Source organism: Notamacropus eugenii, chromosome 1, assembly GCF_028372415.1.
Source record: "Notamacropus eugenii isolate mMacEug1 chromosome 1, mMacEug1.pri_v2, whole genome shotgun sequence".
Classification (NCBI taxonomy): Eukaryota; Metazoa; Chordata; class Mammalia; order Diprotodontia; family Macropodidae; genus Notamacropus; species Notamacropus eugenii.
This window is the reverse complement of record NC_092872.1, coordinates 723,969,576-723,984,384: the sequence shown is the minus strand read 5'-3', so window position 1 is coordinate 723,984,384 and position 14,809 is coordinate 723,969,576. Positions and strand designations below refer to the sequence as shown.

The following is a 14,809-nucleotide window of genomic DNA, read 5'->3' as shown; positions in this document are numbered from 1 at the left end:
GAGGATATCCAATGATCATGCCTCTATTTCTGTAAACACAATCAGGAAGGTTGTTACCAGGAAGGATCAACAATGACTCTGTTGGCATCTATATTTAAAACAAAAAAAACATGTTCAGGAATTAACCAGACTGTTCCCACCGAATTATCTACAGAACCAGTTCTGTTGGTATTGTTTGCCTTTTGGTGTTATATCCTCCATTTCATGTGGATATTTCAGTAGATTCATTGTATGAGATAAGATATGTAATTCTTCCCAAACATAAAGGTGCTATACAAAAGCTAGCAATTTTTCTCGTCATAGTCCAAAATGAAAAAGAAAGCATGTCGGTGATCCCAAGCACCTCGATGTGTGTCTCCTTCTACCACCTGGGAGCCAGCGACCCCATCTCCATGTTTTTCTGTTCAGTGCTGATCTCTGGGGAGGGCTGTGAACTGCCCTGCTGATGAGGGCTCTGTTTATGGGGGTGAGAAGGGTATGCAAAGGAGCTGGGCTGAGGGAGGAAGTTCTTCGGAGGCCTCCAATATAGCTCTTGGGTTCATGACGTAGGTAGTTCCTCCCTAGATATCCCCAGTCAGACAAGGGAGGAATATTCATATCCAGGAATGTTTCTCCTCCTTATGTGAATGGAAATGATTAGGAATCAGTCCTCTTGTGTTATGTTCAGAGACTGAAAACTCAGAAAAATGAAATAAGCTTCATTTTTAAACAACTAAGAGAATTCAGAATCATGACATATTCAATAATTGTTGGAGCTGGAGAGGGCTGTAGGGAACTTCTAAGCCAACCCACTCATTTTAATAATTAAAAGACAGCTAAGGTCTGGGATGATAAAGTGACAATGAAAAGTCATGCAGATAGGGTTACAGAACTTCAAAATGACAAATAAGAGGGCACTGTACTGGCACTACCTACATCCTTATCTGAGCTCTGCAATAATCATTTGGGGGAGTCAGAGTGGATGCTACTATTTCCTCTGTAGAAAAAAAGGAAATTAACGTTTATAGAAATGAAATAATTTGGTCCAAATAACCAGGATATTAAGAGAAATAGATAAGAATGGAACCCAGGTATTCTATCACTTAGTCCAAGAGTACATATTAACAATATTGGTGATGAAGTTAATAAAAATAATAACTAGACTTTATATAAGGTATTTAGGTTTACAAAGCACTTATAAAATATTTCATTTTCTCCTTAAAAATTGTAGGTAGTAGGTGCTACTCATCTTCATTTTACATATGAGGAAACTGAAACCAACAAGATTAAGTGAATTATTGAGAGTCATGCAGCTAGCGAGTGTTTGAGATTGGATTTAAACTCAGGTCTTCCAGAACACAGGTTGAGCATTCTACCTGCTTCACCACCTTTCTACTGCTGCTGCTGCTGCTACTAATGATGCATAGCATTTATATAACACCCTGAGGTTTTTGAATTGGTTTACAAATGTCATCTCATTTGATCTTCTGAACAACCCTGTGAGGTAGATGTTAAATATCATTCTTCTTTTAGAGATAAGAAAACTGAGAATAAGAGGTTAAGTGCTTTTCCCTTAGTGACAAGGCTAGTAAATGCCCAAGGAAGCACTTGATCTCAGGGTTTCTGGATTCAATCCAAAAGGCTATGTAGTGTGACACCTAGCTCCCGAGTACAACACTCTGCTACCACCAGTGAGAAATTAAGCATACCTTTGTGCTCACTAACCATGAGATGACTAGTGTTCTGTGAAACCACCAACTACCACTGAACCTAAAAATAAGAAGAGGATAAATTGCAAAGAAAAGAGGAAGAGGAAGGAGCAGAAGGAGAAACTAACAACAACAGCAATAATAATAGCTAGCATTTATACAATACTTCAATGTTTGCAAAGCACTTTACAAATATCTCATTTTCTTCTGATGACAACCTTGGGAGGCAGATTCTGAGGCTGAGGGGGATTATGTGATTTTACCGAGTTACACAGTTAGTAAGTGTATGGGATAGGATCTGGACTACATGTGCCTGAAACCAAGATTTATGCTCTGTCCGCTGAACTACCTGGCTGCCTAGACAAAGGTATTGCAATAAAAGAGACAAGGGGTGATGAGGACTTGGAGTAGGGCACTTGTAATGTGAATAGAAGGAAAAGAAGATTTATGGAGAACACTAAGGAAGTGGAATCAACAAGACTTGTCAATTACAAGAGACAGATGGCAGAAGGGCAAAACAGAGCCCTGTGAGACACCTATATAGAGAGTAGGGGTGAGGGTGGAGGTGGAAAGGGTGGGAGGACATGGATTATGATACTATATAGGATGCTGAGAAGTACCATCAGTGAGACAAGAAGAAGAAAAGGAACCATCACAAAATAGTTTCAAGAAAACCTAGGGAAAAGAAATTATGTAGAAAGATGGAGTGGGTGGTTTTGGGGAGAGGAAAGCTCAAGAGCTCCAAATACTACAGAGAGCATCAGGAAGTATTTAGGCCAGCAGGTTTAATAGTAAAATTGATCTTTGCTGATGCTGGAGACAGTAGTTCTAGTGGAGAGGCATGATCAGAAACCAGGTTAAATGGGAGTAAGGAGTCAATGGAATGTGAGAAAAGTGGATACAGTAAATATAGACAACATTTTCTAGGAATCACTGAATTGAAGGTGAGCTATAGAATGAGAGCTTGAGGACATGGTACTGTCAAGTGTAGGGTTTTGTTTGTTGTAACAAACAATAAAATTGAAGATTCAGGCTACTAGAATTTATGGAAAGGTATGAATTAAGGGCATAAGTCAAGGCTAGAATTGTCTTAGAGAAGGGACACCCCTGCTCTGAGATTAAAGTACGAGAAGGCTTCGAGGGTGACTTGAAATGTGTAATTGGGGAAAAGGAAGTTGTGATGAATGATCTTTTTTTTCTCAAGAAACATGTAGAGGAAGTATTAACTATGTGATAAGGCCTAGACACACACTAGCTGTGCACCTAGAGACCCAGACCATCCTCTTTTCCTCCATATAGGGCAAGGTTGCTTTGCATATTCTCCCCTTTCTCCACCCCCAACCTATTCCTCCTGTACAGAACCTTTATCAGAGGGTTTTCTTATTCTCTTGACCAGGGATCAGCACTGGACAGAGCACAGTGTGGAGATGGCATTCCCAGTTCAGTTCTTGTGTCTCCTCCTCTTTGGACTTCCAGGTGAGAAAGGAGTCACATGGGCGTGCCATGGAATTATTCACATGCTTTGTTTCTCATTTTAGATAATTCAGAACCTGTTTCTGGGTTTTAAAATAGTCTCATTTTTCAGTTTATAATATATCTATCCCAGCGAAATTAGTCTGGCTGGTTCTATTACAGAATCTTATGGTGAAATACTAGTCAAGAGCTGGGGACATTTGAATTTTCTTTTTCATTATAGCTGCCAATGGACAGATTGTGATGACTCAATCTCCAACTTCCCTGTCTGTGGCTCTCGGAGATACAGTCACCATCTCCTGCAGAGCTAGTCAAGATATTAATAAGTATTTAGCATGGCACCAAGAGAAACATGGTCAGTCTCCAAAGTCACTCATCTATGGCACATCCAACCTGCACTCTGGGACCCCATCCTGGTTCAGTGGCAGTGGCTCTGGAACAGATTACACTCTCACCATCAGCAGTGTGGACGCTGAAGATGCTGGAATTTATTACTGTATGCAACATAAAACCTTTCCTCTCACAATGCTCCATCCCTGAACAAAAACCTCCCCAAGCAGTTCAGCTGTCTCAGCACAGAGGAACAGTTGCTTTCTCTGTCAAAAGAGCTTGTGCTCTGTAGTCAAGACAAATTTTGCCTCATTTTCCTACAAAGTCCACTGTACCTTGGCATTTACATTTTGCATAAATATTACTAAAACTGGCAAAGAGTCCAAGTCATAATGTAGGACATTCAAAAAAAAAACCCAAAACTCCAACAACTTCTGAAACAGCTCTAGTGGCTAACTTTACTGCCTTTCAGATAAAACTTAACATTGTTTAGGTTTAAAAATCCCTCATTTTGGAAGTGTAGCCTACCGTTCCAGATCCACTGAACATTCCTTCTGTTTTTCTAAGGTAGGGTTATTTAAATATTTTATTTCCACTATTGTTCATCTGGGCAATTTATATTTTTGTAAATAATCATCCATTTTGGAGAGATTTTTTGTTTTACTGGTACAAAATTGGGCAAAAACACTTCCCAATAATTGCTTTAATTTAATCTTCATTGGTGGCATACTTGCCTCTTTTATTTTTGATACTGGTAATTTGGTGTTCCATCTTTTTTCTTAGTCAGATTATCCAACGGTTAATCTATTTTTTTCATTTCATCATAAAACCAGCTACTCCTTCAAGGATGTGGAGTTTTTTTTACTTATAGTTTTATTAATTTCTCATTTTCAAGATTTCCATTTTGGTGTTTAAAATTAGGGAATTTTAAATTTGTTCTTTTTCTAGTTTTTTCCAGTTCATCTGTTCTTTCTCCCTTTTATTGATGTATTGTTTAGAGATTTAAACTTATTTAAATATTGTTTTAGCTGAATCTTACAAATTTTGGAATCTTGTCTCATTGTTGTCATTCTCCTCAATGAAACTGATTGTTTCTATGATTTCTTCTTTGAACCACTCTTTGCTTATGAAAAGATAACTTAGTTTCCAATTAATTTTTAATCTGTGCTTCATTGGATGCAATTTTATTGTATTAAGATATGGAAAGAGCATTCTTAATCTTTCTGCTTCTCTGAATTTGTGAGGTTTTTGTGCCCTAATACATGGTATATTTTTGTATAGTTTACAACTCAGAAAATGGTATATATATTTCTCTTCCCAGTTTTTCCCAGAGGCCTATCATATCTAACCTAAAAAAAAATTCTATTCATTTTCAAAACTTCTTTCTTATTTATTTTATACTTTTCTATTTCTGAGAGGGGAAAGTTAAGGACCCCCACTAGTATTCCTTTACTGCCTATTTCCTCTTACATTTCATTTAACTTTTTCTTTAATGCTAGGTGTTTGGTTCATATATATTTCATATTGGTATTATTTCATTGTCTATGATCTTCTTTTTAGCAAGATGTAATTTCCCTGCCTGTCTTTTTAAATTATGCCGATTTTGCTTTAGGTTTCTTTGAGCTTATAATTGTTACCTTTGCCTTTTTCTCTTTTAACTTAAGCTGAACCATAATAGATTCTGTTCCAGTACCTTACTATGTTAACTCTGTTATGTTAACTCTGTGTGTATTTTTCTTTTCCAAGTGAGTTTCTTATAAACAGCATATTATTGGATTCTAGTTTCTAATACATTCTACTATCCACTTCCATTTTGTAGGTGAATTCATCCCATTTACATTCACTCTCCTGTAAAGATTGTTTTACTTCTGACCACTGCCTCCCTTAATCAACCCTCCTTTTTATCACCCCTTCTTTTTCACTTATCCCCTTCTCCTCCTACTTTCCCGTTGAGTAAGATTGATTTTTATATTGAGTTGAGTGTTCTCTCTCTCTCTCTCTCTCTCTCTCTCTCTCTCTCTCTCTCTCTCTCTCTGTCTGTCTGTCTCTGTGTATTCTCTCCTTTGAATCAATTTAGATGAGAGTGAGGTTCAATCTACTGTTTCCCCCTCCACTATGGAAGCTCTTTGTTGCTTACCTCTTTTATGTGAGATAATTTTCTCAATTCTTCCTCTTCCTTTTCCTCTCTCCCAATGAATGCCTCTTTCTCACCCATCCATTTTTTAGATCACTCCAAATGTATTCAACTCATTCACATGCCTTCTATCTAAGTAGAGTATTTTTAGCTGACCTTAATAATGATAAAGTTCTTAAGAGTTACATGTATCATCTTACCATATGGGAACATAAACAATTTAACTTTATTGAGTCCCTTATGATTACTTATTCATGTTTACCCTTTCTTTTGTTTCTCTTAAGTCTTGCATTGAAATGCCAAATTTTCTATTCAGTGCTGGTCTCTTCATCAGGAATGCTTGATAATCCTTTATTTCTTTTGTTCTGTATACAATTAAGGTAAACTGAGGGACAAAGTTCTGACACAAATTTATGAATCTACTAACAAAGCATGTCAATGGCTACCTCAATAATGCCAGAGACACTGAGTGAAGGATGACAAGGCTTTTATAGAAATTAACAATATGAAAGAGCAAAAACTTGACCTCCATACTTGTATCTTATTCTGGCTAGCTATTGATGACACAGTCAGAATTGAGATTACATAATTTGGACTTCCCCTCCAAAAACCCCCTTAGTCACAGCCAAGACATGTGATTGGAGTCACAAGTTCCCAGATTGGAGAGCTGAGATTTAACCTTTTAGATTAATCAAATTGCTCTGGAAAATAGATGATGGGTAGGATTGCAAAGGTGGAGGTAACTACAAGATAAAAGATTGACCTTCAAGCAAGTTTCTCTGGGATGTGGTCAGTGCACGAAGTTGTAACTGTGGACATACTAAGCACAACAGAAGAATTGTGAGACAAGAGACCTTGGTTTCCCTGAACCACAAGAAAAGAATTGTGACCTAAATGACTTGATGTTACCAGAGTAAAATTTAGGGCAAAGGAAAATATTAAACCTAGCTTGACTAAGCCTTAAACATAGAATCTGAACCAACTTTCAGTTTTACATATTAAATGTCCACCACCACCACCACCTTGCCCAAGAATTATATGCAATTCTGTTGGATGGCATATTATTGGTTGTAATCCTAGCTCCTTTGCCTTCTGGAAGTATATTTCAAGTCCTCTGTTCCTTTAAAATGGAAGTTGCTAAATCTTGTTTGACCCTCACATTGGGACTCCATGTATGAATTGTTTCTTTCTAGCTGCTTGTAATATTTTCTTCTAGACTTGGGAGTTCTGAAATTTAGCTATGATGTTCCTGGGAGTTTCATTTCAGGGTCTCTTTCAGGAGGCAATCTGTGGATTCTTTCAATTTCTACTTTACCCTCTGGGTCTAGGATATTAAGATAGTTTTCCTTTATAATATCTTGAAAGATGAGAGGCTCTTTTTTTTATCATACATTTAAGGTACTATTATTTCTTATGTTATCTCTCCTAGATCTATTTTCCAGGTCACTGTTTTGACTAAGAGATGATTTACATTTTCATTTACTTTTTCATTTTCATTTTATTTTATTGTTTCTTAAAATTTCATGGAGTCATTAACTTCCACTTGTCTAAGTTCAATTTTTAAGGAAATATTTTTTCAGTGAGCATTTGGACGTCTTTTCAATTTGATCAATTGTGCTTTTTAATGAGTTCCTTTCTTCTGTGAATTTTTTGTCTCTTTTATCACTAGGCCCATTCTGTTTTTTAAAGTGTTATTTTCTTTGGTACTTTTTGTGCCTCTTTTACCAAGCTGTCAATTCTCTATTCATTATTTTCTTATATCACTCTGATAACTCCCCCCACCACCTTGTTTTTTCTCTACCACTCTTATCTATTTAACTTTTCCAGGAAATCTTCTTTGGCTTGGGTTCAATTAGCAATTTTCTTTGAGTTTTTATTTTGGTAGCTATTTTTACATAGTTGTCTTCTACGTTTATATCTTGGTCTATCCTGCCTTGGTTATATCCTGCCACCATAGTAGTTATTTGAGGTCGAGTTCTTTTAATTTGTTTGCTCATTTTTCCAGTTTATTTCTTACCTTTGACTTTTATGTTAAAATTGGACTCTGCTCACCTGGGAGTGGGGAGGTACTGTCCATGCTTCAGGTGTTTTCATGATGCTGTATTCAGAGATAATTCTAAGGATCTCCAAGCTTTCAGTGCTTACAAGATGATGTGATCCACAGAGAGGTGTGGTGTCTGTATTTCTATTCTGAGCTCCAGTCTTTACCCAGGAAGGGCCCCTGCTGCCCTGCAGCCACAAGCACTAGGGATCTTCTTCAGCTTAGAACTGTAACTAGGGCCCCCGCTCCCTCGTGACTAATGAATACCCAGTACTGCTCTTTACCCTGGAACTGTGACCCAGAACAGTTTATGGGGAATAGTGGTGTTAATCAGTGCCAGCTGTATCACATGGCAGCAAAGAGTCCTCTGTAATCTCTTTCTGATCAGTCGTCCAACCCTCTTACCATCTCTGGACTGAGAACTCTGAAAGCTGCCACTGCTACTGTCATGGTTGCCTGCAAGGCTCACTACTGTTGCTGGTGCTGCCACCCCATGTGTGCACTCCAGAAAACCTCCCCTGCTACCTCCATGTGACAGACATCTCCTCCTTTGTGTCCCAGGTTGTCTTAGGTGGGGAAAATGTCTCAATCTTTTGTTGGCTCTGTCACTCCAAAATATGCTTTGAAGAGTTAAAGTTGTTTGGAAGGGAATCTTGTGAGAGTTCAGCCAGGTTGCTGCCTGTATTCCTTTATGTTGGCTCCATTTATCACCTTTCCTTTAATATTGAGAACTGTGAGCTTGAAAATCAGAGTGTTTGTCTCCATACATTTGAGAGTACCATGAATATTTTCCCCTAATGGGGATCATGGCTAGTGGCCAATAGAGGATGACTCTTCAAATGAATCTGGGCCTTTGGTTTCTTGAGAAGTTGAAGTATACAGATAAAAAATTACCAAAAGTGATCATCCTATCTAAGGCTGGGCCCAAGATTGGTGTTGAAAATGGAAAAATATAGATTTGTTCAAGACAGATCCTAAGTGTACTTAATAATACTTTAAAAGTACCATTGACCCAACTAGGAAGGACCCTTAAAGAATGGGAACTAATGTGTCCTCCTCAATAGGGTCTCACATAGAAGGCTTTTTCTCTGCCATCCTTCCCTTCTGATCTTTGATAGGAATCAGATTGAACTTTCCTTTTTTGGTTGTAGTTCATGGGTTCTCAACCTGGGGCCTCTCCATAGGTCTTATGAAAACATAAACTTAGGTGGAAAATTAAATCTTTTTTTCATGAACCTTTGATATTCAGCATGATATGAAAATGGCTAAGAACCTCTGAACTGGATAATTCCTCCTGGGACCTCTCTAACAGCATCTAGATTCAAAATAATCTTACTCATTTGTGAACATCTTGAGGTGAGCAAGAGTTTTATAATGAATGAATTGAAATCAACAATTTTCCAAGACAATCTTATCAAAGCTACCTTTCCAAGAAGAGGAAAAGACAAAACTTTCTCTCTTGCATTAGAAGAAAGCTCTCTCAGGTAGGGGTTGTGGTGCGTTCTCTGCACCTGGACCAAATTAGTTATACAAATATTCCTATCCCCTGTGGAACTGTAATTAGGGTGTAGTGACAAAGCCTTTCTCCCAAAGGGCTAACATCCAAGGTAAAGGGTAATCCTGCCTTTTTGTAGTTCTCTGAGGCTCCAAATTATATTAAACTCAAACATAAATGGATCCTTGTGGGCCATGCATTGACTTAGAATACCACAAATTAATATGATTTATATTATATTTTTATTTATTTTGCTAAAATTTTATAAGCAACTGAAAAATACATGTTAATCTTGTCAGACTTCACTTGGGGGTCTTGCTGGCTGCATAGGCCCTCAGTGACAAGTTATACACCTCTGTAATCTGTTGCTATACCTGAAGGTTCTCTGCTGTGTATGGTGTGGAAAGGAAAGATTGTCTTGTTTTCTCACTTAGCCCTGGGCTTCTACCTCCAAGATCTCTTGTCATTGCCCTCTCTTGGAACTCCCCTCCCACAGCTGCCACCTGCCTTTCTCTATCCCTCACCTCATCTACTGCCCCTTTCCCCATTTACCTATTCTTGGGGAGTCTTTGGATGTACTGAGATCTTGACTTGCTTGGCAGGGGGACAGGCCATCTTCTTTCCTGGTATAACTGCTGCTGACCCACATGCTGTCCTCTGTGTCCTGAATGATACATCTGAGTTGAGGAATTCTGATGGAAGCACAATTTTCGTGGGAGATGCTCAAAAGCAAGAGCTTTGGTGCCTTTCCCCCTCTTATCCCATGGGAAAGGATTTCAACCCCAAGAGTTTGGTGTCATGAGGTCATCTGTCACCTAAGTTTCTCTTTGGTGCTAACATTCCAAATCACAGCTGTGATTCATGGAATAACTATATTAGGTCTGAAGTGAAACTGGAGTTGTGTGTGATGCACTGATACCATAGACAGACACACATGTAGGTTGATGGCCATGCAGGGCTATGCAGAGAAATGCTTAACAACTGGCTCTCTGAAAAAAAAATGTAGGTACAACATACTTTCAAGTTTAAGGTGCATCATTAATACCTGTTCCATCACTTTCTTAAATCTAGAAAATCATTAAAACAACAAATAAAGAACTGATCTGTAGAATTTGCCCATTTCTGAGGTGTAAATGAGTTCTCTGAAAATTTAACAACTGGCTTTTGGAAGCAGGTTTGTGCTGGCTCCAGAATACCCATACCCCGCACTGTGATAACACGGATAGCTGTTGGGAAGATTCTGTTTTAGTGCATGGCCCTTTTTACATACTCAAATGGTTTAGGGATTATGAGAATAGGGTAGAATCTAAGATCATTGGGACAATCCATCATGGATGGGGTCACTTGTGCAACTAGGTCAGGGTTCTGGGATGCCCAGTGGGTGAGGCCCTTGAAGTCTGTACTTTGAGCAGAAAACCTCCTTTCACATTTCTGCTCCCCTCACCCCCAGACAAGTTTGCATGGTCAATCTCCAGGACATGAGGAGCCAGCTGATGAAAGCTGCTATAAATGAGCAGATGGGGAAAGAGACTGCCAGGTAATAGAGTACAGGCACACGAAGATTTCCCAGGCTCTGTCTTCTGCTATTCCGCATCCTAGGTGAGGAGGATCTCTCCTGTGCTCACACATAGTGTCTCTAGAATTCCCCCCATCGCTGTGATTGTAATTTTAAAGTCTGTCTGTGGTTCTGAGGGGACAGAGAGATGAGCAGGCTTAGCTCAGGTGATGCCAGTTTGAGGAAGGGCAGGTTCTGGTTCCTGAGTGTGTGGTTCACCATAATTTAATACGGCCTTGGCTGTTGTAAATATATGCACTGAAGCTGATCACTATTGTTTTTGGATTTAAACTTTCAGATGCCAGTGGACAACAGATTGGGGTGACCCAATCTCCAGCCTCCCTGTCTGCTTCTTTAGGAGACATAGTCACTATAACCTGTAGAACAAGTCAAAGCATCAGTAACAACTTATGCTGGTACCAACAGAAAGCAGGACAGGTTTCCAAACTCCTAATTATGTATACTTCTACACTCCAGCCTTGGGTCTCTGCCTGGTTCAGTGGCAGGGTCTCCAGTAAAGTTTTTTTCCTCACAATCAGCAATGTGGAGGCTGAGGATGCTGCAGTCTATTACGGCCAGCAGGGTCATACCTCATTCCCACAGTGCTCTAGTTTCAAACATAAACCCAATCCCCCCAGGTCAGAGGAAACATTAACTTCAGCTATCTCTGCTGCTTCCCCTCTACCTGCAGCTACAACTTAGGCAGCAATCTGGGCTCGTTTCCATATAGTGTCTTCCATTTTCAGGGAGAGATTTTGGGATTCTGATTGGTTGCTTGTTTGGTTTCCCTCCCTGATTTGTCCACTACAAGGAAGTATAGATACTTGTTACTGAACCTTTCCCTCCCTTGTGACCCAGGCCCCATTACCGTCAGAGGAATACCTGCCCCTGATTTCAGGCAGGGGAGTTGGAGCAGTTTGTTAGAGTCTAGGAATGGGAACGATGTCATGTTCAGACACAGTCTATTTACTCCCCTTTTATTTTCTTTTTCTTTATTTCTCTTTATTTTCTTCTCCATCTCTTCTCCCATTTACTGATTCTTACTCATATTTTCCTTTCCTGTCTCTTTAGTCTGATGCCACTGTCCTCTTGTTCCTTCTCTCCCTATCTCTACATCTTTTATAGCACATACTCTAATTTTATAAATGAGGAAATAATGGCTAAGAGATGTCACTGATTTGACTAAAGTCATGTTGATAGTTGGTAATGGGATTGGGACTACATCCCAGGTCTCCTCACATCCATTTCACTTACTTTTCTGTTGAATCATATTACCTTGGAGAAGTGACAGAGAAAACTTGCCCCTCCTCTCCTATCCACTTCAACGTTACCATTTCCTATTCTTTAACATGATTCCAACAAAATCTTTTCTTGATTCTAGATCTCTTCCTGTCCTACCCATTCCATTATCTTGTACTTAGAAAAGACTGACTTTCAGAAACTACTTTATCTCTGGCCACTCTCTCCATTACTGGGTACCTTCTTACTCATAACTTTTTTCCAAATACATTGGGTCAAGAGAAGGAATAGGCATATTTCTTGCTCCTCTGAGACCACTACATTCTGATCTTCTCTTTGAAGGTTCATTCAATCCATCGATGTCATGTTGTGCATATCTATCATCTGGTACTCTCAAGCCCAAGTGAGAGGGCTCTTTCCTGTGTTCACACATAGTTTCTGGGTTTCCATCATTCCTGTGATTGTAATGTTCATGTCTGTATGTGGTTCTAAGGGGACAGAGAGATGATCAGGCTTATCTCAGATGATCCTGTTTAGGGGAGGGCAGGTTCTGGTTTCTGAATATGTGGTCCAAAATAATTTAATATAGTCTTGGCTGTTGTAAATATATGCAGTCGAGGTAATCATTATTGTGATTTCAGATGCCAGTGGATAACAGATTGGGATCACCTAATCTCTAGCCTTCCTGTCTTCATCCAGTCACTATTAACTGTAGGACAAGTCAAAGCATCAGTAACAATTTACATTGGTACCAAAAAAAAAAAATCCGAGATTATGTGTACTTCTCATTATGTGTACTTCAACCCTCCAGCCTGGGGTCCCTGCCCAGTTCAGTGGCTCCAGCACAGATTTCTCCCTCACAGTGTGGGGAGGCTGAGGATGCTTCAATCATCTACCTGCATCTAGGCAACCCTTTCTCCTTTTTCAATAAGTTCTGTAACTTGATTATAGTTTTCCTCTTGACCCTTTGACCACCTTCTGGGTGACCATCAGTTTGATGTTTCCTCAAAATCCCAGCTTCCCAACCAGTTAATCTCTTCAGCTCCCATGACCTCTATCTTCACTCCTCCTCAGTCATCCACAGGGATGGTCACACTTTAGCCCTTGCTATCTATCCACCGGTATGATTTCATGTTCCTTAAGTTTAAAATTTCTTCTCCTTGATAATAATATTCTGTCCTTCTAGTCTGTGCCTCACTACTACTGAAGCTATTATATTATAAGCTACTAAAGTTATAATGAAGTATTTTAGTGGCCACTCCAGGGCTACTTCCCTAATCTGTACTTGTAACATGGGGTGGGGTACCCAGAAGGTCAGTTCACTACACATTCTCTCAAAGTTCTGGAAGTTGTTGTCCCTCCCTCCTTCCCAGAAGCTTATAGTAGTTCTTTCTCATTCAAGTCATCAAGAAAGACCAAGAGAGACTATTCTCTTAAACCTTTTATATGAACATGCAATTTTGGGCCAGCAGTAAAATAAATGAAATTTTTACTACCACAAATTAGACTGGCAGAAAATGGTAAGAGGATACTTACACATTCTCATTACTCATGTTCTGATGCCCACTCATCTAACTTTCATATGGATTGAAACCAGAAGGCCCCATTGTGCATACTGTAATAACATGGCCTCTTATTGGATACTCCCCCATTGCATTATATTTTACCCTCATGTTCTCCAGTGCTTGGTACCTGGGAGGCACAGTGGATAGAATGCTAGGCCTGGAATCAGAAAGGCTTCTCTTTTTGTATTCAAATCTGACGTCAGATATTTACTAGTTGTGTGGTCCTGGGCAAGTCACTTAATCCTGTTTGCCTCAGTTTCCTTATCTGTAAAATGACCTGGAGAAGGAAATGGCAAACCCCACCAGCATCTTTGCCAAGAAACTCCAAATGGGATCACAAAATTAGACATGACTGAAAAATGAATAAACACACACACACACACCTTCCAGTCCTACCTTCTTCCAGTCTATAACCCTAGCTCTCTTCTCACTTTACTCCCATTTCAATCTTGAGTGTGCAGTTGACTGGTTCAATTTGATTTTCTCTGTCCATGGCTGTTCTGCCTCCTTGTCATACTAGTATTTGCACATGCCCACATTTCCACCCTGGGTATTCCCACATCTTTCTACAGGCTGACTGTGTACTGGGGCTCCTTAGCCACAGTTTTAGGCTTAGTGCCTACAGAGGACTCTTGACATGTGGGGACTGTAGCTCCCTTTCCAGAGGTGGCTCCTGGAGGAGGCATTACACATACACTGAGACTAAGGAGACCTGATTCTACCTGGAACCCATTTCCTCCTCTAACACTGACACTTGTGGTTTTCTGCACTGTGTTGTCATATGCTGATGTCTTCTACAGGATTTCTCCTTTACTGCCATCTCCTGGTACCTCTTTGAATCACTCTCTGTAGTTCTCTATTGAGTTGCCACCTAGTGGTTCTCTGTTGAATTTCATCTTCTAGATGACTTCTCTGTAATGCAGGGATCACTATTCAAAGGATCTTAAGAAGACAAATTTAGAAATAAAAGTGACCTTAAAAGCCATATAGAGCACCCCACCCTCCTCCTTTCTGTGGCCTCCAGATATTTCAGTTCTTTTATGAATTAGAGACAAAGCAAAACTCTCCAATCCAGAAGAAGTCCTGGACTTACTTTCTTTCCTTTTTTTTCCTTTTTTCTTTCTCTCCCTCTCTTCCTTTCTTTCATTATTATGTATGTGAATACCATTTGTCAGGGTCGTCATGCCAACACCACTTCTCTCTTTTCACTCTTCTCTTTACAGTTGGAAGACATCCTGTTTTCCAGGACCAAGGCTCAGCAAGCAAGCTGTGCCCTGAGCTTGGCATAG

General features: G+C 39.5%; 1 gene segment (V, D, J or C); it reads left to right on the top strand.

The window, feature by feature from the left end:
- Positions 1-540: 540 nt before the first annotated feature.
- On the top strand, positions 541-3,701 carry LOC140520288 (immunoglobulin kappa variable 1-16-like). The segment is given in 3 exon segments: positions 541-545; positions 3,085-3,164; positions 3,385-3,701. Coding segments are annotated over 3 exon segments (402 nt in total).
- Positions 3,702-14,809: the final 11,108 nt, after the last annotated feature.